We start from the raw sequence: 24,492 nt of genomic DNA on the forward strand, positions 1-24,492 counted from the left end.
GTGGATAGGAGGAGAGGTGTAGTAATAGATGGGTTTTCCCCCTTCCTTCACACTTCTGGGTGCAGTACTGCGTGTTTCTCATGTTTCCCCTAATTACCAGAAAGAAAGTTCTTCCGTGCTCTTGCTGCTGGATTTGGTTTGGTGATCAGCCCCCATATGAGTCACACGGAGCACGCAATCCCACTGCCGCATGAGTGACAGCTAGCCGACGCTCTGGCTTCTCGTTGTCCCTTTAAAACCTGAATCCAAGGGTAATGATTTATCAAACTCTTATTATCACGAAAATGTCAAACGAAGGGCACCTTGCTATGCACTGACGCAAACCCAGTCTTTCCCACGGAAGTATAGAAGCTTTGCTCTGGACTGGGCAAAATCCAGTCCGTCAATTGCCTGTACTGCAGCTTTTACCTCTACCAAGTCGACCCGTTGCTATTTAAGACATGGTAAGCGCTCGATTTCTCGTCTTTGAAATTTAGAAGGACCGGAGGGGAGGGTTCGTGGTTGAATTTGGTGCTCGTGTTGGTTCTCCTCTGCAGTCTTCCTCGTCCGTTGTAGCCAAGGAGCGGTGCCGCGGGAGCTGTCCGCGGTGCTGTCCGCCGAGCCGCCGCGGGGTGAAGGCTGCTGCGGGGCGGTGGGTGGGCAGGGGGGATAGGGGGAACCGTCGGTGCCGTGCTGGGGCAGGGAACGAGCCCTCACCCGCCCTGCCCTGTCGCTGTGTGTCGGGAGATGGGATTACGGCGTGGAGAACTTGTGACAGAAAAGGCGGTGGGTAGCTCCGTGAGAACTCGCTGCGAGAAGGTCCGAAAAGAGGGTGCGTTTTTTAAAGATAATTGTTAACAAAGGGAAAAGGGAGGGACTGTCTGCGGGCCCGATGAGCTAAAGGAAGAGATGGCATGTTTTTAAGTGTAATTGTAGTCTGATGGGGAAGGCAGGTGGATGGGAATGTCAGCTTAGAAGGATCATTTAAAAATAACCTTTAGAGATGTGTGAGTAGAAAATGTAAGAAAAATAAGAAGGAAAGACAGCTGTTGCTGGTCATAATTCCTGTGTGCTGGGGCAGTTATTTCCCTGTACCACTGCTTTGCTGTTGGCTTTTGGAAGGTGGCAGCCGGCTCAGCAACACTCACTAGCACTATTTCACCCTTTTTTTTTCTAGCATCCCTGTCTGCCTACAGGGCAGCTTGCCTATTGCCTGTATAAAAAAAATAAAGGGGGTCGAGAAAAGCCAATGTGCATTGTTGAATGACAGAAAGGAAATGGGGCGTAAAATTAAAGAATCTTTCTACACTGGTGATAGGGAAGGGAGCATCCTACACTCGTGATATGAAACCTAACGAGGTCTGGTGGTGCAGTGCTGTAGAAACATTTATCTAAAACTCGAATTGCGGGTTTCCTGCTGCTGTTTTTCGTTTTGTTATCATTTCTATTTTCTTCCCCAGAGTGTTAACGTTGAATGAGAGGGCAAGCAGGGGAGCTGGGGCACCTCAAAATTCGCCAAGGCTTTACAGATTTTCTAGTGGACACATTTTGTGCACGAGGAGAGAAATCAGTAAAATCTCTTCCATCTGAACTTCCTTTTTTTTCTTTTTAGTAAAATATGTGCCGTTGTTATTTCAGGATAACACCAGCCACAGGGATATGAACAGGCAGGTTGTGAACAGTCCTGAAACAGTTCCTCCTGGACCAAATGAAGGTGCAGGAGTTGCAAGGATCAGCCCCGAAAACGAGCCACAGAACGCCCTGCTGCAACCCCCTGCCGCCATGGCCAGGCTCCCACGGTCACTCTCCAACGACTACAAAACACTTCTCTCCGAAGAAGCCAAGCCAAATGATTTGGAGAGGACCAAAGTCGGGATCTGCAAGCTCAGCAGCACCCCGGTGCAAGCCAACTCCACGCTCCGGAGGGAATCTGTCGAGACCTTTCCGTACAAACAAGCGGCCGGGGCAGGGGCCGCTGGGCAAGCTGCAATCCCTCACTGCAAAATTGCCGCGTTGCAAAGCACGGATGGGGACGCTAACCCAGCCCTGGGTAAGAGCACGCTGGAGCAAAACAATGCCAAAAGCACCTGGGTGACCTTGAACCAGAGCACCGTGGTACTGGGTACAGATGGCAACACCTCTGTTCTTTCTGGCAGAGTGGAGGGGGTAAGTTCCTTCTTACGGGGTTTCTCGCCTCCCTGTGGGAGTAAGAGATCCTTTGGGGCTGAAGCACTAATGGGAGCAGTCCTGACAAGTGGGGGATGGGGCTGCGATGCGGGGAGGGGGAGGAAGAAAGGGGAGAGAGGCTGTGCTGCTGGCGGTCTCTTATAAACGAGGTATCAGTATAAACACCAATCAATAGCTTCCGGCTCTTTCCCGTGTGCTCCGTGAGCCGTGCCCTCCAGGCACCGATGCGCCCTGGGACCAGTGGGAAAGAAGGTCCACATGTTTGTGCCTGAGAAAATGAGTGGAGAAGGACATTTGGGATCCTTGGGTACCCCTTGGCTCTCTCAGTAGGTTCTGCAGCCTTCATGGGCTGTGCTTTCTGCGCACGAGGTGCCCCCACCTGTGTCCCTGGTGGCTGAAAACCCCGGAGGCAAAAATAGGGCCAAATCAATCAACTGTGCTCCCAAAGTGTCAGACTCTGCCCCTGCACTCTGAGGGGGTTGACATTGGCAGGATGGGATGCTGGAAAGGAGCACCCCACACCCATTCTCCCTACCGACCCACGATTACCAGCTTTATGCTGAAAGGAGGAGAGGTAGGGAAGATTCGTTCTGTAAAAAAACATTTTTAGTTCTCTTGGGGAAAAAAGGACTGAGCCTGTGGAGATGAGCACGGACCCCTTTGAGTGCCCCAGGGCATCCGGGAACTGCAGCCGTGGGGGTTTACCCCCCCCACCCCCGCCTCCACCAGGGCTGGAGATGCGCATTGCAGGGGTTGGGGCTTCAGGAAGGGAAATGTTGGGCTGAGACCTGCTCCCTTTGCCCGAGGGAGGGCACAGGGGGTGGGGTGGGGGGCGACCGGGCAGGGGACACACACACAGATGCAGCCCGACACCCACCACTCCCTTCCCCTGGGGGCAGCCGTTAATTAAAAGCCCACGGCTAATTGTGATGGTTGTTTGCCGATGTGGCTGTTGTCCGATCTGCCCCCTTCGTTTTGCTTTTTTTTTTTTCCCTTTAGGAAGACGATGTAGGGGATGAAAACAAAGCCCGAGGGAACTGGTCCAGCAAGCTGGATTTCATCCTCTCCATGGTGGGTTATGCAGTGGGGCTGGGCAATGTCTGGAGGTTCCCGTACCTGGCCTTTAAGAATGGGGGAGGTAGGATGGCTTTTTCCTGTCTTTCTTCCTGCAGTACCGTGCATGGCTTAGCTGGGAGCTGCCCCCGTCCCTCAGTGGGGAGAAACCTGGCGGGGGAACAGAGGTTGGGGCCAGGCAGCCCCATACGTATCCCCCAGCAGCAGATTGAGCCAAAGTGCTTTCAGTTTGGTTGGTTTTTCTATTGTTGTTATTCTGATCAAAAAACCGTTGGAACTTCCCTGCTGACCAGCAACATTTCGTTTGCATGTGGTGTTTCTCTTTAGAAATAATAAAAACGAGCAAACAAAACAAAGCCGAGTGGGTGAGTGAGGGGAACGAGGAGCAGACAGGTCGCTCCTACTGCATCCTTCACCCCGTGGTCCCTGATGGGAAGGATGGGAAAGCAGCCGGGGAGGGGGGCGGAGGAGGATTCCAGGACGCAGTTGGAAGCGGTGTCGGTGTTCGTCTTGTTTTGAGCTGTCTGAGAACTGGTCTTAACACGACACGGGTTGGAAAATAATCCTCGGAAATGCTGCTCAGCCGAATGCAATCCTAGGATGTGATTGTAGGGTAGAAGAAGATTTGGAAAGAGGGGTTAATGGTTCGAGAAAGGTAGGAGCCGATGAGCAGGAGCTGTGTGAAGTGGCGGCAGGCGTTCACGTTGCACACCCTCTGCAGCTAGCTGCAGCGCTATGGCACGGGGCTCTTGGTGCTGCAGCGGGGGTATTAAACAGCTGCATCGCCCCCGTGAGGGCTGCGTTGTGCCTGAGGTCGCAGCTTAGAGAAGATGAATCTTTAAAATGTAGATATACTAAGAAAAACCCTCCCGGTGCTGTGCACTGCCCGGGTTGGTGCTGCCTCCCCGTGACTCACGCTGTGCTCTGCTATCCCCCTCTTTCCCCCAAGGTGCGTTCCTCATCCCCTACCTGATGATGCTGGCTCTCGCTGGCATCCCCATCTTCTTCCTGGAGGTCTCCCTGGGGCAGTTCGCTAGCCAGGGCCCTGTCTCTGTGTGGAAAGCCATCCCTGCCCTGCAAGGTGAGCGGGGCATTTCCCCCCCCAGCTGCTTTTGGGGAGCCCTCCCACTTGTACCCGTTGGTTATGATGATGATTATTTTTTCTCTCTCTCAGGCTGTGGCATTGCAATGCTGATCATCTCTGTTCTGATAGCCATATATTACAATATTATTCTGTGCTACACTCTTTTCTACCTTTTCGCCTCCTTTGTACCTGTGCTCCCTTGGGCTTCCTGCAACAACCCCTGGAACACGCCGGACTGTAAAGACAAAAACAAACTTTTATTGGGTAAGTGGGGGCTGACGGGACTTTCTTGGTCCAAAATCCACATCAAGCAGCAATGGATTTCACCTTTTCCCGTGCTCTGTTGCTGGCACTGTGTCCTTGTGAATACATGTGGTGCAGGGGTAAATCTGAGCCCATCCTGCTGCCAGTAACATGCTTCCCTCTTGGGGAGCAGAGCTCCTGAGCTTGTCTCCATCAGTGCATGAAGGAAGACGCTACGCTGGACAGGCCTGTGATGAGCTTGATGCAAGCCTTCCCTTCAAATTTCCTTTGGTTCAGACCCTTTTTATCCTTTGGGCTATTGGCTGTAAGGGGGAAAATCATCAGAGATATTGAGACCTTCTGCCCTTAGACCCTTCTGCAAGCAAAGTGTTACAGAAACCAAATGCGACTGAATTTCGAGTATTGTTTTTATTGTCGTTTTACACTCAGATGATAAAACAGTCCAAGCAACTTTTCTTCTTTTCCTTTTTCTTCTCCCCCACACCCCAGATTCGTGCATCATTGGTGACCACCCAAAAATACAAATCAAGAACTCCACTTTCTGTATGAGTGCCTATCCAAACTTGACTATGGTTAACTTCACCAGTGAAGGAAATAAAACGTTTGTCAGTGGAAGTGAAGAGTACTTCAAGTAAGAGCTTTCCTTAGAAATGTTATGTTGCTTACTTTAAAATCTGCAGCAGTACAGATAGTCCTCAGTAATGCAGGGATGAACTGTTTGGAAGACTGGAAATGTCATCTTTAAGGACGATAAATGATACCCGCTTTTATGTGTAATAACAACAGAAGCTCATTTGTAGAGATTGTATCATTTTTGTCCTGTTCCTGCGGTGCTTAGCACAGCTGGGGTGTTGGCCTGCGCTTGGCATTTTTATCTCCTACTGCAATGCAGATACATAAAATAATACGTGGTGAGATTCACTGGAACCTTCTAGAGAAACCACTGAGGACGCAAAAGCAGAATAAAATACTGTAGGATTTTGCACTGAATTACTTTATGCAGTTACATTTGTTTTTCTATTTTATTTAAATTTCCTTTTTTTTTTTTTTAATTATTATTTTAGGTACTTCGTGTTGAAGATTTCAGCAGGGATTGAATACCCTGGTGAGATTAGGTGGCCCTTGGCTCTGTCCCTTTTCCTGGCCTGGGTGATTGTGTATGCCTCCCTCGCTAAAGGAATCAAGTCGTCAGGAAAAGTAAGAACATTACCTGCAATCACACACTTCCAGGAAATCAGTGCACTGCTTTGGTGGAATCATTCCCCTCTGTAGGGCTCTGCAAGCTGATTTCAGCAAATGTCTAAGTACTAATGAAGTGCCTTTTCCTTTCCAAGTTTTCTTGTCTGGCCATGGTATTAAAAAGGGAATTCTGGGTTAGCCTTTGTTCTCTAATCTGCACTAAATGTAGAATGAGCCCTTTTGCTGCATGTAGCACTTGCATGGCAAAAACAATGCCTTCCCTTGTTCTGTGTGTGGTGTTCATCAGACCTTCTGCAGTCGCCTCAACTGTCCCTATAATTAGGGAAACTGTGATGTAAGTGAAGATGGTATGCAGCGTGTTTTAAACCAGTACTTGGACCTGAATTGTTGTGTGGTGGATGTGAGCAGTAGCAGTATGTATCTATTGTCCTGAGTGTTGGTGGCACCTTTCTAACACCTCTCCTTAACCCAGTGTGATCTGCCTTTAAAAGCCAAGTGCAATTATGTTCATGTTGCTGTTTCCCAGGAACAGTGCTTAGATAGAAGCAGATTTTATCACTCGCTACAGTTAAATGAAATTGCATTCACCACACAAGGTGCAACTTCTTGAAACACCCCTGGAAACAGCAGAGTGAAAGCTGGAAAAGCAGTTTCTAAAGTCACCTCAGCTCAGAGGATTCCAGTCCCTGTGGGATCCAGAGGTTAAAGTGTAAAAGGGTTTTAAATGCTTTTGGGTAGAGAGTACAGCCTAACGGGTTGTAACTTCACCATTTTATTTGACTGGGGAGGGCTCTGCTCTGTACTAGATAATTATGAAGACATTAAGTGTACAACCTCTGCTGTGTGTTTAGACCCAGTGATTATTATGTCTATCTGGATCATTCTACTGATGTGTGGTTTTTTTTTTTGTTTGTTTGTTTTTTGCTGTGAGCACATGAATATTTTCATGCTGATAGGTAATTATTAAGAGGTACCAATTGATAGGATATTTTTTAGGCTTAATTAAATAAGGAGAAATGCAAAATACATAGCAAAAAGCTCGGATTTTTAGGTAGTATTGGTTGACATTGCTCATTTGAATTCCAGTGAGCTGTATTAGTTTTCTCTGGGTAGGAATCAAACATGGTGTTTCCACTTAGCTTTAAATTACTGTTGCTCTCCAGGCTTTCTCCTTTTTCTTCTCCTCTGGAATCCCAATTGTTACCATTGATGTTATTCCTGTTTCCAGAAGTAAGAAAGGATGTAAATAAAATAAAATAAAATCACAACTCTGTGAGATTTCCTGAGAAATAACTCTTTTGCCTTCCTAGTCTTATCCCTTGGTTGTTGTCTCTGATCCCCAGTAATTACTTCTTTAAGGCAATAGCATCTTCTTTTAAGGCCTCCTCTTCTCTTAGATCCAAAGAATCCCTTCTAACAGTCTTTTTGGTCTGTTCAGGTGGTGTACTTCACAGCGACGTTCCCCTACGTGGTTCTCATCATCCTCCTTATACGAGGTGTGACACTGCCTGGGGCTGGAGCTGGGATCTGGTACTTCATCACGCCCAAGTGGGAGAAGCTCATTGATGCTATGGTGGGCCTCTTGCTGCACTTGTAACTGATAAGGATGAATAATCCATGCAGATTTCTTTCTTAATGGCTGTTGCAAACATTTTGTGTGTGTGCAGAGGCAGTATTGTCATCTGGGTTATTGTTTTCTTTGTATGGGAGCATTTTACTGTGGATATTTGTGATTTGCGTGCACCTAACTTATATAATATTTATAGGTATATACAGAGGGTGTTTATTTGACATTGGATGTTTCACTCAAATCTCAAAGTAGGTACATTTAAAATGGGGAATTAAAAAGCAGGTAGAGAGTTTTGTATGCTGCTATCCGAGCAGGTGCTGCGTTGACTTGAACAAACACGTGAAGCTTTAATAGGTAACGCATACTGCATTTCTCTCTTAATGTCTTTAGAAATTCTGAGAACACTTGCCTTTTTCTCACTGGACAAATAAAATGGTTCTGAAAAATGAACCTGAGACATGAAACAAATCATACTGCTTACTCTAACACTCAACAGCATTTATGCTTACACACAACAACTCTGATGATTGCAGTAGTTAATTTATAAGAAATAATGTTATTTTCCATCAAGCACAGGACAGAAAAAAAGGACTCAGTACCTGGCTTTGCTCTTTAGAAAAGTCGGGCAGATCTGAATGCTTCAGCTCTGCTTTCTCACTTCAATTTCAGCTGACCTCTGTGATGCTGTGTGCTGCTAACTAAACCAGTAAAACATGCTGCAAAAATACACCTACTCTGTATTTGTGCAGTCATGAACCCACACGTGGATTTGGATTGCTTGAAATGGCACGTGAGCACCTCCTTCTGTCAATAGCAGTGTGACTTTGGCAGGTCTTCATGTCTTTATAAACAATGAGTATTGCAGTCCTTTGGTGATGGTTGCATTAGTGTCTTTCACAAACCTACATGATCACATTGCTTTCATTAAGAAGGTAACAGTCACAGCAGTGCCCAGTGCAGATTTTTTTCCCCTTGATTTGTGTTTCTTTTGCTGAACATGTTTAGTTTGACACACACCCGGCAACATAGTGTGCTGAATACTTGTGCCTTTCATCCATGGCAAAGATGTTATATTATTGTTTCGGTTGGGCTGAACAAGAAGAGTACTCCTAATAAAATGAACACTGTATTTCAGGGCAGGATTTAATTTGTAAATACTGTTTTATTCGCATCCACTGCTCTGAAGGTTATTGGAACTACTTGCTTGTTAATCCCCTGCAGTACTTCTTAGTGTTACTGATCTCACTAATTCTTTCCTGAAGCCAATGTGATTTCCTCTCCTGTCTGTTTTGTTTAGGTTTGGAAGGATGCTGCCACTCAGATTTTCTTCTCCTTATCTGCAGCATGGGGTGGTCTAATCACTCTCTCTTCTTACAACAAATTCCATAACAACTGCTACAGGTACGTGAGAGTGAAATCCATCAGACAACCCAGATGTAGAAGAAGCTGAAGTTTGCTACTGTTCATATGAGTTCACTGTGCAATTTCTGTGTGTGCTTCTCACCTCTCTGAAGTATTTTTTTCCCTAATTACATTTATTGTGTAGTTATTTCATCTTCCAACACTTAAAATTACTTTTGCGAGGGGAGTAGTTGTTTTAGCAATGTAGTATAGCTTTGTCATTAGGAAGTGTGCAAGATAAATACCTGCAGACAGGAAAAGAACAAAAGCAAGAGGAATTAGCAGAAAGCTTCACTGATGCTTTATGTTGTCTTCAGGATCAGTCTTGTTTTCCTTGAAGCAAACCCACCCTGATCCCTGTTTTTTGGGTCCTGCTTTTGAATAAATTTGTCCCGTGCTTTAGTTTTTTGATGATGAATATGTTAAGAGAGTAAGGGAAAAAAATAGGTTCAGGTGTCATACTGTTTTTCTACACTAATTTAGCAGTGTTTTGCAGCAATTGAAAATATTAATGAAAAAAATTGAGTGTAATAATGAAAAAAAAATGTGTAGCTCTTATGCATGATTAACATATGCTAGGGATGGGGAGAGTGAAGGAAAAATAACAAGAAAGACTTAGTTCAAATCTGGTTAATTTTACGGTACATCTTGAGTACTGAAATGAAGCTTGACAATTCTTTCATTTTTTACACCTGTTATAATGCAGATGGAATTCTAGTTTTGATTTAAATATACAATTAAAACATTATTAGATCATTATTAAATCTAGGATTGAAGCTAATTTACATAAATTAACTTGGTGGTACGTACATAAAATGTTTGCTTAAAGCTTACCTGGCTTTAGGAAGATTATTCCATTATGGTTAAAAAAAAAAAGACTTTTTTTTTCTATAAGCCCAAATAATTAACCTAACCCTCCCTCCTAGTGATACTCTTTCAGCATTTCCAAGCATGTGTCAACTCACTGAAGTTCTTTGCACCTTTTCAGTTTGTATTTCATTCTGTTCCTGACAAAGAAATAGCAGTAAATCAAAGCAATTAAAGCAATTATAGCCACATTTGGAAGACATTCAAAGAGAAAGACTTGTTTCTTTTTCAGTCTTAGTAGTTTAAGGGGAAATATTTCAAACTCTTACCATGAAGATGAAATAAAGATCCTATAAGGAACATGCTAATTGTGGACAGAGATGGCTTGTTTCCTGCCAGACCACACGTACTTAGCCAGCATAGCATGGAACTCAGGTATGGATTTCTCCAGATTCCCATTACAACACCAAAAAATGAGGACAGGATTGGAGAATCCTCCACAGATGGGTATGTTGTATGTAGTAATATTTAGGACACAAATGGTCTTGTTCTGGCTGTGCTGAAATAGTCATGTAAGAATCTTGAAATGCATACAGAACCTTGCCTTTCTGTGCTTTCTTTCCAGGGACACACTGATAGTCACATGTACCAACAGTGCCACAAGTATATTTGCGGGCTTTGTCATCTTCTCAGTTATTGGCTTCATGGCAAACGAGCTCAAAGTGAATATTGAAGCTGTGGCAGACCAAGGTATGATACACTGCTGATTTGTGAATTAGACCCAATTCTGGTGACACCTTCATCTCTACTGTTGGTGATGATGTTGGCAGTGAAGGTGGGAATCGCTGTCTTATTTTCTGCCGCTTTGTTACATCCTGGTCAGTGTATAACTTGTTCTTGATAGTGGGGATCGTGAATGGGAAGCAGTGAGTTTTGCAGTGTGGAGATGGAAGAAATACAGCTTGAGAGGTGGATTGAGCTTCTGAACTGTGGGGAGTAAGGAAATGCTTCTACAGCAAAATGAAAAAATTAGTCTGGAATGTATGATAGTGATACAGATTAAGAAAGACACAAATAATGAAGAGAGATGACTAGAAATGGGTGTCTGTGACATCTTAATTGTCAGAGCTGAATGTGAATGAGAAGAGTGTGACTGACAGAGGTATCGGTGCTGTCATGTATGATTTGATATGAAGTAGCATGATGGAAGAATTGTTAAGAATCATGATTTGGAAATTGAATCAGTGAGTTGATAAGGGATAGAAACCAAGAAGAGTTTCCCTCATTTATGTATGGTTACATTAATATGCATTTGATAATGTTATCAGAGCTGAATGGGAAACAGAAATCCTGTAGTTGACTGAACAAGCGACGGTAAAATGGATTGTTAATTTTTTCTTGACTAATACCTTTTCTCAGAGCCCTAATATTTCTCACTGCCTGTTAGGAAACTGCTACTGAAGGTGGAAGGAGAGGGACAACACTGAAGGGAACAAGGTGCTTTGCCAATTTAGAAAAATAAAAGGGTCTTAGTTTCCTTCTATTTCTTCCTACTTGAAACTGAAATACTTATAATCACACAGACTTTGCAGTACTTCTGACCTGACCAAAGAGGATGACCAACTGGCAAACTGGTAGGAAGTAGTAGGGGTTAGAACTCTTGCAGGCTATTGCCATGTCAATTAATTCTTTGGTGCTTCATCTCTTCTTTTTTGTTTACCCCTCAGCTAAGTAGGAATGGAAAAGTTTCATTGTAGTTCCCATCTTCTGGATGGATTAGACCTTTGTATATGGGGAAAAACCATATGAATTTAGCTGAGGGTAAGTCTTCATCTCCAAGCTGTACTAAACTTGTCTTGGCTAAGTGTCATTTGAGTCCAGTCTAGTGACGGGGCAGTAAGACAGGTTTTATCACTGTATGTGATCATACGTGCCTTCTGGATAACACATCTGCATTACGTAGTCCTTGTATAAAGGTTCTGATTGTAAGATGAAGAACTTCTTTATGGGAGTAAATTCTGTCATTTCAGTGGTGAGCTAAGAAAAGGACATAACGTAAGAGCAAATATATCCATCTCTGTTGTGTATATTGCTGTTGGTTAGGAAGAATTCAAGGGCAACCATTGGATTTTCATCCAGCTTTTTATTTTAGACCAAGACCAGGCACCCTGCAATCCAAACCACAGAGCAATCAGATTACTGTAAGGAGCACCGTCTTTAGGTGAAGCTGCAGTGGAAGCTCTGAAGGGACAGCTGAGGAGAAAACAAGAGGATCTGGGTGGCAGGAATGGTAGAGGAATCACTTGGTTCAGCTGGTTCATCTCCCTAGAGATGACATAATACTTAGCACAGTAAATATCCGGCCCCTTCCTGCAGTGTGCTTGTTGGTGGTCTTTCAGTGAGTGACTAGTCACAGGCTTGAGCTCTCTGTTCCTGGTGGTACAGCAGATGTTAAAAGGAATGTGGAAAAAGCTGTGGCAAGACAATCTTATTGTCATGTTGTCGTGGCATTTGTAAAACCTCACTTAGGCCATTTAAAACTCTTTCAGAATGGCAAGGTGCCTCTACTCTCCATGATACACAAAGCAAATTTTCATCTCAGAATGGAAGATTGCACAGTGGGAAGGCAATGAAGATAGGGAAAGATGGAGGACTGAGCACGCTGAAATAGCAGAATTAAAAAGCGGAGTCAGCAAGTAGGATAGGAGCCACCCCTTGTCCTTGCCTATTTTTTCTTCTATTGTAAATTTGTATTTCTTTTTGTGGCGAAGAAGAAAATAGCAAAAATGATGGATGGTGCTGCATAATCTGTCTTCAAAGCATCCAATAACCTGAATGCAAATGGTTGATGGGAATGGGAAGGAGCCTGTATTTTGCTAAGATATAATTCTGAACTGCTATGTATTTTCAGTTAGAATCTGTCTTTCTGGAAAAAACTTCTGTTCCTCATGAGAAAGTAAAAGACTCTTCACAAAGGGAGAGGCAATCTGTTTTGGTTCTACTCTCATGGTTTTAGTAAGAGCATACCACCGCTACTGAAAGGCTTTTGCAATTTAAAATGGAAAGTTCAAGGTCATTTGACTTCTTTCATTTCAAGACATGCAAAACCTTTGGAGTGTTCCTGGCTTTAACAGCCAGCATAAGTATCCACCTATATTCCTGAAGGGGGATGGGATGGGATGGGATGGGATGGGATGGAATGGGATGGGATGGGATGGGATGGGATTGGATGGGAGCATGTCTCCCTCTGATTCTTCACTTGTGCTTGGCTGCTGCCAGGCACGCAATATCTTGGGAAGTTATATATTCACATACTAAATCATTTTTCCTAGAAGTGTGATCAGTGGGAAACTGTTACTCCAAAACTCAATTTGGATTGGTAAATGCAGGAAGCTAGCATGAGCAGATCTCTTATCTCTAAAAGGCAAGAAGAAATATTTAATCAAAAGACCAAAATTATTTGTGAATACTTGATTTTTCTATGTGCTCCATCCTATTCCAAAAAGCCATCTTTTTGCAGCACATTCTAAAGGCAGTGCTTACTGAGTCAAGCACAGTGTTTCTTTTTTATGCTGCCCTTTCAATTTCGTCTGTCCTTTGTTCAGAAGGAATGTGAAATGCTTTGTGAGTTACCTGTGTAGGTTATTTCATGTGCTGCTAAAACAGAACATCTTTTCCAATATGTGAGAAAGAAACAGCCTTAGTAGATGGGTTTGTTTATTCTTATTTGGATCAGTGTGTCAGCATAGTGGTTACAAGTGTGTTCTGCAGCTTGGGACATAGGAGCACGTAAGTGTCTTGAACCTTAGAGCTAAAATGGAAGTGAATCGTGTGAGGCTGAATCTTGCAGTGGTGAAATCTTTTTGTATACAGCAGAGACTGACTTGGATCTCTTTTACTTTTATCAAGTACAGTAACATAGAATCGTAACTTGGAAACATTATTTTTTGCTTCTTCCCTTTTCTCCATTGAGTCAACAAAGTTAGTGCTATGAGTTTGATCACAGACTTTATTTTTATAATTTCCAGGTCCTGGGATTGCTTTTGTTGTGTACCCAGAAGCCTTAACTAGGCTTCCCCTCTCTCCGTTCTGGGCTATCATATTCTTTTTGATGCTTCTGACACTTGGATTGGATACTATGGTAAACTGCTTTCATTTTCTGTTCTTTTCTTGGTGCTTTTCCTATCTGTGTTCTGAGGGCCAGGATGTTGCTTGCTGTTTTCTGTGTTGTCTGTGTATTGCCTTACAAAGAGAAAGAAGAATTCAGGCCAGCAGTGCTGAAATGATTTGTGCAAAACTTTGGCATTGGGATCCAAGTGTTTAACACCAAGGGTTCGCAATATTCTGTCTCACTTCATAGTATATCAGCTGGACCATTTTATGTACGCTATGTGTATGAAAATGAATCTCTTCCTTTTGTCTTTCAGTTTGCCACTATTGAGACTATAGTGACCTCGGTTTCAGATGAATTCCCCAAATACTTACGTACACACAAGGCACTGTTCACTCTTGGGTGCTGCATTTCCTTTTTCATCATGGGATTTCCTATGATCACTCAGGTAATGATACTGTCTTTGAACATTACTCTCTGCCCCCAGTCCCCCTCTGGTGGCCGTTCTCTGTTCTTGCAAGAAACAGTTGCAAAATAGGAAGCAGAATTCTCAGTGTCTCAGAGTCGAGACACCAGATGAGACTGAAAGTTTTGTGTGGATGCTCTGGCTGAGATGCATTTGAGAGAATGGGTTGCTCAAATCTTCCTGAAAATCTGACTCTCCTAATTCCCAACCAATCATCTCCAAATGTAAGTTTGGTATTTACTTAAAAATTATCAGTGCAAAACAAAAAGCCCCAACCATTACTATGCCATCTAAACCTTTGCATTAGTTTGGGTGCCTTCCCTTGTGTGGATAGAACAGATACGTGCTGATAGTCCTGGCAAGCAGGGATGTTAATAATGAAATTCTCATCTAGCACAGACAAAATCCTCACTGTTTGTTTTCCACTGGTTCCTCCAGCCTCCTCCATCTGAAACTGAGCAGTTTCAAAGGTGGTGTGCGGACTCTATGTTACTCTGTTACCCTTATCCTCTCTCTTTGCCTCACTTCACCAGCTACCAGCACAACTCTGTGATGGTGACCTGTGGAGAGGCACGTGTGCCATGTGTTACTGCTTTTTCTTTTTCAGGGTGGAATGTACATGTTACAACTTGTTGACACTTATGCAGCTTCTTACTCTCTTGTCATCATTGCCATATTTGAGCTGGTTGGAGTGTCCTACATTTACGGTAAGAATACTGTTGCTGGACAGCCTGTGTCAAAGCAGTGTTTCAGTACGTGGCAAAGCTTGTCTTCAACAATCCTGAGGTTTTCTTTTGGAGACGTGTACACAGCAGGATGATCTTATGTCCTAGTGTTGTGCACTGGATACTTAGATCTACTTAGGTTATGGAGTCCACTCTAAAATAATCATGTGAAAAATCAGGCCTAACTCAAAAATCTTGCTTGAGAATTGGATGCTATAGAAAGGACAGGCAATCCATCCTGCTCTGTTCTCTCTCATTTCATGGAAATAGAGCAGTGTATTTCAGCTCGAACGATGCCCACTCCAGTGAGCAGTGAGCTCTAGTGGTTGTAAACTAAGTCAGGTATGGTCTATTGGAATCTTACTGAGCATGAAAAATATCAAAAACAACAGGTAAAAAGGTTTTGATTGCTCAGAATGCTTTTATTTTTATATTAGTGTCCCTGAAATGTAAGCATGTTGATAGAGCTGGTTTAGAAGTGTATCTCAGAGTGAGATGATAATGGTAGCTGCTGTCAGCTTTGCATGCAAACAGTCTTCTCAAAGGACTTGACAGTAATGCTTTGAGATACTCCCTGAGGTCAGTCGAGAGATGGATTTGGGGAACTCCAACATATAGCAGAACTCCATGTCTGAAAATCAGTGCTGGCAAACAGTCATTTCGCCATGCATCAGTTTCCACGAAGGCATGCATGGTTTGCACATTCTGTCCTCCCAGTTAGCACTGTGTTTAGCACTTGGTTTTGTTTCCCCTTCCTCCTTGTCTATTTGCTGAGGGCAGTGCCATGCTGAAAGCACTTTGATGTTGCTCTTGTTTGCCAGCATTATGACTAGTGTCACTTGGTCTGTGCCATGATTGCACCCTCTAAGTCATTGCCATCAGTGCACAAGAGAAAAATTCATTGCACAGAATATTTTTCAAGAGCTCAAAAGCTACTTCAGTCTGTGGAATTCCTTTGCTCTGCATGTTCTGAAGTAGACATGAAGTTAAATAGGAAGGAAATAACTCTATCTCTCCTTTGAACACTGAGTGGCAGAAGAACTACAAGCCTGCCTTCATGGTACGTTTCATTAGATTTGCTTGGCTTTACTCAATACATCCAGTATCCCTTAAAATAATAGTTTGTATAAACAATGTAAATTAATACAGAATAGCTACAGTGCTGCTAAGGAAGGATTTTGGTAGAGGAGGTCTTTTGGTTCCTTATTTCTTTCAAGTAATCAAATGTGCAAAGATCTGACAAGTGGTGAATCGTCTGCTCTGTGCTTTCCATACCAACTGCCTGGTAATCAACAGATGTTAGTCATGTATTTCATGTTACAATTTCAAAAATGATTACCTGGAATTGAACTTGTTTTTACACTGAAAATCTTCCACTCTCAGCACGAAAAAGAAAGGATTTATTTTACAGTCATCATTCACTCCACTAATGCACCATAACTACTTGTGCTGCATTAAATCTAAATATGGCTTGTATCTTTGTGATTTGTGTCTTGCAAACACAAGTGAGGCTGCTGCCCATGTTAAATTCCTTCAAGCAGTGCTTAAAATTGGCGTAATATATTTTCAAGCTCTGACAATTACTTGTTTTACACTCTACTGACACCTTTCTCTGTACACTTGTACTCTTCATGGCAAGTGGGCTGGCAGAACAGTGGCAGGTGCTTTTATGATGAAATAAATCTCTCTTTAGTTCTTGTTACATGTTCTGCTTGCTGAGCTTGTTGAGATTTTTAATTTAAAAAGAGGCACACTTGGTTATTTCCTTGCAATCACTGATTTTTTTTCAGGAGAGCCTATGTTATCCTGTCAGGTGCAGGTTTTTATTTCACTTGCCAGCACAGATGTTTGCTCCCCTCTCGTCTAGATGACGATGCATGACTGGTGAAGAATAACTTAAAGCTGTGGGTGTTAACTTAGTCATCAGTATTATTCCCACTGTAGTGTATTGTAATGCAAAGCTAAGCACAAAGATCTTTGTGATTGAGCGAAATGCTGTAGGAAATTGCTTGGAATTGAACATGCATTACCTTAACTTGATTCAAGCTCCTTCTAGACCCTTTATTTTTTTTTTTTGGCAAGGTGTTGTGAGGAAGTTTCATCATCAGAGCGATGTGTGTGTTGGTAGGAAGTATGTTGCTCTTTCCAAACATTTTACCTGCTGAAGTTTGAAACAGACTGTCGTTAGCTTGACTGCACTTTGTAATGGATTTTATGCCTGCAGCACTTTGAATACAGCATTCTACTTTAGAGGGTGGAAACTGAAATACAGAATATGATATACTGTTTATTTCCCAAAGTCATGCAGCAGGCCTGATTGATCTGAGAGAGAAACCAGGTGCAGTAAGATCGAATCAGTGCTTTACTAACTACAGCATCCTTTACCTATTTTCTATGATTCATTGAGATGCCTTCTGTCATCTCTGCATCTGTTTACATGCATTGGCTCCTGAACTGTAAGTACTTCAAAGCACCTGAAACTGAATTTTTGCCAACCGTTCCAAGAGGAAGCTCATCTTTATTTATTTATTCAATTTTATATTGAAGTTTTAAACAAACCTGTTGAAATCTGCGTGAAGCTTGCTTAGATTTTGGAGGCAGAATCCTATGGTAGCTGTGTCATGAGGCAAACCTCCGTTGCAGTTCCGAGTGTGGCCGAAGTAGGGATGCTCGGACTAGCTCTAAATTGCATGGACACTTCAGCCTATACTTCCTGTTGGTGCAACCAGTTTAACCAGCTCAGCTCTAGGGGTGCTGGAGCAGCCCTGGAGGCGCATCAGAAGATGCTGAACAGTTGAGCCATTGCTACTTTTTATATGCTGGGCCATCCATTCTTAATTGTTAGAAGTCAAGTAGATAGATTAATTTCTCCTTGATATCAGCAGAAAAGCTTCAAAATTAGAGGGATAAAACCTGGGGATTATCCCTTCTTATGTCAGCAGCTGCAGTGGCTGGCTATAAGGGCATTAAGAACATAAAGCAATTCATTGCTCTTCTGAGAATTTCCTCCTTTGCTGAGCTCCCATCCCTGTCTCCATGTCACAGAAATGAGACTAAATGGTGTAGAATAATGCTTTCTACAATGTAAATGGCAGAGACAGTCATCTGCTTATCAAATCAAACTGGCCCAGGTTTGAAACTTAGAGGAGGACCCCAGACTTCCTTCTTCTCATCACCATTAGACAAGGTGGAATGTGTTTCAATCTTGATTTTTTTTTTTTAATTAATTGTGGTCAAGTCTTAAACAGCTGTGGAAGTAAGGAGAAACCATTGATGTGAACAGCGGTGCAGAGCCAGGCTGAGATGCAGACTGGCTTTGATTGGGTGGCATGGCCAAAGTGTGGAAATGACTCGAATGGCATTTCCCAATCTTCTGCATTTTATTAACTCAACCATATAAATGCAGTCAATACAATAACCTGAAGGCTCAACATGTCACTCACTCTGTTCAATTGAGTGACACTGAACAGAATTTTAAGGGTTTACTGGTGCTGTCTAATAGTTCTAAGCATTGCCAATGTATCAGTTGAGAAAAAACAGGTGGTGATTGGTGTCAAAGTTCAGTGATTACATCACACATGAGCAGCACAGTAGGTACACACAGGCTCAGATATTATCTGTACAGATACAGGTATGCAGCTGACTGGTTTCACTGGCTGCATGTCATGCCTTACCTAAAGACATGTCCTAACTAAAGTAGTTTATTGTATTATTTTTATTAATAAGATATTATTTTTCACAGAGTTGAACAGATAGGCACAGAACTGCAGTCGGTCAGCATGTGCTCATTGTGTCTCCCTCTGGAAGGTTCTAACCTCAACACTTCATCTCTGCCTGAAAGCTCCAGTCTTGTTTTTAATCCTTAGGAATCGAGTTGTTCATTGGAACTGGTGTCTCTTCTGACTTTGTGGTTATGGTCCTTCAGCTACAGATTTCAGCTAACATGTCACCATTCATTACTGTCGTAAAGAGGATCACAAAAGCTGTACTGCCAATTGCAGTTGGTTTCTTTCAGCCTTAATTGCATTTACCTTGCAGGATTGCAGAGGTTTTGTGAAGACATAGAAATGATGATTGGATTCCAGCCAAGTAAATTCTGGCGAGTCTGTTGGGCCTTTGTGACCCCAACTATCTTAACAGTAAGCAAGAACTGCTTGTGCCTTTTCCTCTGGTTTTGTGTTGCTGCTTCTCGTGCTGGTGGGTCTCCCAGTGATGTTGTTGAAGCCTTTCCCTGCTTATACCAAATGCTGGCACAACATGCCATGGCATAGATGCATGGTTTGGTTATTCTGGGCATGTGTATTTGGGGATGTGTGTGTGTGTTTATACATATATATATACAGAGAGAATGACATAATCCCTTTCTCTTCTCAGGCCGTGTTGGGGAAAAACGTTTTCAGCATGTTGCATGCTTTGGGAAGAGTTTCATGGAGAGTTCAGTGACAGCTGCTCTGCAAAGATGCAGCTATTTTTGCAGAGGCTGAAATATGCATGCCCTTAGTATCAAATATAACCTCCTTTGATGTTTCCCCCCTCTCTAAGACAAGGATCTCTGGCTCCCCTAAGGCACGCCGTGCAGGTGGCAGTGCAGAACAGCAGGTGGCAGCAATGCCCTGCAGGAGTGCATCCTCCTCCAGGCTCCTCCACCTCCTCCTCTTCCTCCTCCCCCAGGCCGCTGGTGCTGCTGCCCACCCCCCTGTAACAGTGTTTCAAGATGGAACATTGCCACACCAATACCTAGAAAAGGCCTTACTTCAAAGTAGCATCTCCACTTAGTTTAAACGAGGATGTGTCCTTCATTGTACTATTAGAAGTATGGTTTTTTGGCCTTTTTTTCAAGTCCAGGGCTCAACGTATAGCAGCTCTGATGTCTGTCTGACACAGTGTCTCTAACACAGTAACTTTTATATTTTCCTTAAATACAATAACACCTTTTGAGAGCATGCACCAGAAGTTTTGGCACCAGAATGAAATCACACTCAGCTGTTTCACAAACCTCAGTACCTTCTGGCGGAGCTAAGTATTCTGTACAAGGATTCATAGATTTATATTATAATTCCTGAAAGGGCTCATGTTGGGAAACATCTACTGCATGATGCAGGGAGGCAGAGTGGTGCCTTGAGAGTCATGTGGGAATGAGAGTGTGAAGGGACTGGTTGGCTTTAGTTAACTCAGCAGAACCCTGAGTTGTGAGATGAGGAAACATTCTACACTGAGAACCATCTTTCCACTGGGCACATCGCAGGTGTTCATGGTATCAGTTGAGGTGGAGGTGTTCTGCCCTCACATGTAGGTTTTCTTGACTGTCTTCACCCAAGCACAGGGTTGTCGTACCTCAAGAACACATAGATCTGGCTCACCTGCCTGGGGGCAGCTGTGCTTCAGCTGTAGCAGTGTATGGACATACTTTGGACTTTCATGTTTGAAAAGTTTGAGAGCATAGCCCAGTTCAGTTAACAGTATCAGTGTGAACATACGTTTCCTCTGGGTGTTATTAAAAAAGATGTGCACACGTTTTCTTTTCTTTTTTGCCTATTTCTTCCACTGGCTGTTCTCAAGATCCTGCTTTAGAACCATTATTATGCTTCTGAAGGGAACTACGAGGCAATTTCTGCAAATTGCTTGGTTGCTTTACTGGTCAGACTTGCAGGCTTAGCTGCTGCCAGTAATAACAACAAGGGAATAGGAAATTGTGTTGTCTCTAACGAAAAGCAAATTTGGAAAGCAGGTGAGGTCAGTTGAGGCTTTCACGTTCTGCTGCGGTTCCCTCCAGCTGTAATGTTTAGTGAATTCAGAGTGAGAAATAATTGGAGACTGATCAGTCATCCTTCAGTTTTTGTGCTGTGGAAATAGAAAAAGCAAAAACAAGGTTTTTTTTTGTTTGTTTTATTTTTTTCCTATTATGGCTTCTTTAAAACTCATATTTGATGCATTTGAATAGTCTAATATTAGGCTTTCAGCTCCTCCACATCTCTGGAAATAAAACCAGTCGTTTTATATGCGTCCTCACTTAGTTATGCTGCTATAAATCTTCTGTGTGCAATTATTGTAAGCACAGGCATTTCCCAAAAGTTACTGAATTATGCACAAATGTAAGCAGACGTATTGCTATTCATACCATAAATGAAATGGAGTAACTTAGCATAATCACATTAGGTAAAACTGCCAATAGAGCATGTAATAAAGACTGTTACTATTGGGGCAAGATTCTAATTTCAATTCTCCTGGCATAAATACAGAGATTTCTGTGGGATTTTGCGTGATTTCCATGAAACTCATTAGATTCAGGCTCTGACCTGTTTGTTATGTTTTGTGTGAGCCCTCTGCTTGGCAGCACATACTTGTATCTGTATCCTGTGCAGACCAACTGTGTGCACAGATACCTGCCTTTGGCTGCATAGCAGGCTCGTTTTACTTATTCAAACCTTTTCCTCCCTTGTTTCCAGTTTATCCTTTGCTTCAGTTTTTACCAATGGGAACCAATGACTTACGGAGCTTACCACTACCCCGGCTGGTCTATGGTGCTTGGGTGGCTGATGCTGGCCTGCTCAGTTATTTGGATCCCAGTGATGTTTGTGATAAAAATGCACCTAGCCCCAGGCAAATTTATTGAGGTAACTCTGCTGTCTTTTTGCTGCTTAAAAATTTGATTGCTGTGATATTGAATGGCTGATGTTGCTAAGATTTACTTGTTGGTAAGCCAGTCATTGTATTACAAAGAGACTAAAATGTAGACCTTCTATTCCTCATTCCTCAACAAAATGCTCCTAAACTGTTAAGTGGTGGCTTTCATGGGAAGTAGAAGGTGTTACACATTTCATAAGCCCTCGACATGGTGTCAGTGGAAGGAAGTTGTTTGTGGTGCATCAAAGCAGTAAGCTTTGCCCAACCACTGGTACGTGCAGCATTGCAGAGAGCCCCATGGCCTCTGAGACATGAAATCACAACATACCAGGTTGTGGAGTGATAGGCTGTGGTACCCGAGTCCCACAGGAGGGAGTGTTCTAGAAGGTTGTGCCCATCCCTGAAGGCTAAACGTAAGAGACAAAAAGACTTCATGCTCTACAGCTCAACTAACTTTGTGTAAACCTTAGCTAACTGAATAGATTCTTCCACTGTGGCATCTGAGCTTAAAAAACACCAGGTGGAACTTGATTTCTAGGCTGGTTTTTTAGGCTTTATTTTGTAAATCAAATAGCTGCTGCTTCCCCGTATCGCTCTGGAAATGTGGTGGTTCCCTTCTGTTCTGTGTCTTTCTCAGTTCTGCCCTTTCCTCGCTGTTACTGCTTGTGCCATTCTCTCCTTGGGGAAGTAACTCATCTCCCCTTTTTATAGCAGCTTTGTCAGTTTGGCTGTCCTGCAAAATCCATCAGGTCTGTTATGCACCTAAAAAAAAAAAATGAAGAAGCAAAATTTATTGAGGTAAAATATTCACTTGGTCTCTCAATATGCTACACTATATGTGGCCGAGGGAAAAGATCACGTTTTTACATTTCTTAAAGAGCCAAGGAATTTAAGATGAAGAGGCAGGACACCCCAGGGAGAGCATCTGAGTACACAGCTGGCACTAGGCAGCACAGCCACTTGTCTAAAGGGCTGTTCAGCCCTTGTGCAGCGCATGTTCGAGCACAGAGGTCAGGATAGAGAACTACTCCTACTGGGGATGAGCTAACATAAAATTAGATTTGCTTGTTCATTGCTTTTCAAGTTTCTCTTGAGACAAATAGCTATGCTTCTTCTCTTCTAACTCACCTGTGTTGTACTAGAGTACATGGCCTGAAAAAAGTAGGGTGCTACCCTTGCTGTCCTTCAGGTAGCATGCCCAAAGAAACATCAAAAAGTTGGATCCGTTCTGAAGTTATTCCATCCCTAGCCCAGTATTTTGTGAACATTGGGTCTGCATAAAATTATTATGGTTGATCTGGGAGGTAAGTGTTGCAAACTGGTAATTAAGCAGATATTAAAATAACTGATATATAGGTCTGATTCACTTTATTGGGTAATAAACATGTAATTGCTCCCTCTAAAGGCATCAGAAATATGTTTTCTTTCCTTTTTATCTGTAAATAGCCAATCATATTATATATTCAATAAGGAAATCAGCAGAGAGAAAAGTTTGTTGTTTGCCATGTTAACGTTCTCCTCTTTCTTTTCACTGCGGATTGAAGTGAAATATTTTGTCATCTCCAAATGAGAATCTTGGTTCATTCGTAGCAATGTACTTCTTTTTGGTCATTTGTATGCTTTGGGGAAATATGCTAAACAGAAATCCAATTATTTTAATGCAGTTATCCACTGCTTAGATGATTGGGCTTAAGTAATTGTGCACATGTCCTTCAGTAAGTGAGCCTGGTGATCTGTAGCAGTAGGTCTGAGCTCCCCTCATATGGTACAAGGGAGAATGTATAATTAAAATCCAAGAACTTTATCCTCTATTAATCTTGCAAACCTTGTGCAAAACTAACACTGAACAGTGAAGCATCACCAGGCCACTGACAATAACCTCAAATGATCCTGCTCTTCTTTCTTCTGCACTGTGTTCTGCTCCATAACTCCAACTGAGACTCTTCTTTTCTCTCCCCTGCATTGCAGCGACTCAAGTTGGTGTGCTCTCCACAGCCAGACTGGGGTCCGTTTTTGGCCAAGCACCGTGGTGAACGTTACATGAATATGATTGATCCGCTGGGAACCTCTTCCCTGGGACTTAAACTGCCAGTGAAGGATATAGAACTGGGGACCCAATGCTAATGGTTCTTACCTTGGTGACAGTGACATTGTCAGCCTTGTCAGCTATTTTTTTCAGTTTTGTTTCCCCATATTTTTTTTCCTCCCTGCAGTGCCTGAAAGTGGTTGCTTAGAGAAGTAGGATTTACTGTTGCATGCCATAGGGGAGACTGAGCTAGGCCATTTCCAGGGGTAGGTGATGCCCATGATGTTTCGGCTGAGACAGCAAAAGCATGTTGCACAGTGGGTTACATCCCAGGGTTTGTTAGGTTGTGTGGGAATAAAGAAAAGTTCCCTTGTAACAACCAGAGATGGGACTAGGATTTTGTTAGCAATGTAATCAAAGGGAAGGATGGAAGTGAGCGTAGGAGGGGACCTCCTGCAGCCCTGCTATCAGTCCGGCGTGAGGCTCTCGTGATTTGTGGAGTCATGTTGTCTACACTGACAGCGGTCTCACCTCGTCACACAGTTCTTGTATGAGTATGAAGTATGCTAACTTTGAGGACTTGCTATCAAAGCAAGCAGGGACCCTTGGAGGATCAGAGCAGAAACACCGATCTGTGTTCATCTGATGTTTTCAAGTAGAAGCAAAGTTGAGGAAAAAAATATATATATGTATCATTTGAGATTGGAGCTAAATAGTGTTTGAGTCAAGAGGTGGTTTGGGAGTAGTGCTGGATTGAGAAGCATGGGCATCCCAATGAGAGTGCTGTCATGCATTTCTTTGTGTAATTTGCTCTCTTGTCATTTCTGTTGGAAATAACTCAGTTACACCATGCATCTGAAACCTGGCTGCTCTGGCCAAGTGCATATCCGTTCCTCCTGACTGCGGTTCTGCTCTCTTCAGTACTCTGAACACAGCTTCCTTGTTTCTCTGCTTTTGTTTACAGTATCTCCTTG

General features: G+C 43.0%; 1 protein-coding gene across 1 annotated transcript; it reads left to right on the forward strand.

Annotated features, from left to right (window-relative positions):
- Positions 1-1,761: 1,761 nt before the first annotated feature.
- On the forward strand, positions 1,762-23,616 carry SLC6A5 (solute carrier family 6 member 5). The gene is made up of 15 exons (XM_065755760.1): positions 1,762-2,145; positions 3,166-3,304; positions 4,190-4,321; positions 4,415-4,588; positions 5,078-5,219; positions 5,653-5,785; positions 7,227-7,361; positions 8,656-8,759; positions 10,192-10,316; positions 13,595-13,707; positions 13,994-14,125; positions 14,751-14,850; positions 18,907-19,007; positions 21,315-21,482; positions 23,461-23,616. The coding sequence occupies exons 1-15, from the start codon at positions 1,762-1,764 to the stop codon at positions 23,614-23,616; spliced, it is 2,238 nt and encodes a 745-aa protein (XP_065611832.1).
- Positions 23,617-24,492: the final 876 nt, after the last annotated feature.

Source organism: Cyrtonyx montezumae, unplaced genomic scaffold (assembly GCF_038088225.1).
Source record: "Cyrtonyx montezumae isolate F1298 unplaced genomic scaffold, pur_monq_1.0 scaffold_10, whole genome shotgun sequence".
Lineage (NCBI taxonomy): Eukaryota > Metazoa > Chordata > Aves > Galliformes > Odontophoridae > Cyrtonyx > Cyrtonyx montezumae.

Bases quoted from the DNA above. Each gene is read 5' to 3' on its own strand.
- SLC6A5 (XM_065755760.1), top strand. From the start codon at position 1,762: ATGGCCAGGCTCCCACGGTCACTCTCCAACGACTACAAAACACTTCTC. The intron at 3,305-4,189 runs GTAGGATGGCTT...CTTTCCCCCAAG, and splicing joins GGCCTTTAAGAATGGGGGAG to GTGCGTTCCTCATCCCCTAC. The intron at 8,760-10,191 runs GTACGTGAGAGT...CTTTCTTTCCAG, and splicing joins TTCCATAACAACTGCTACAG to GGACACACTGATAGTCACAT.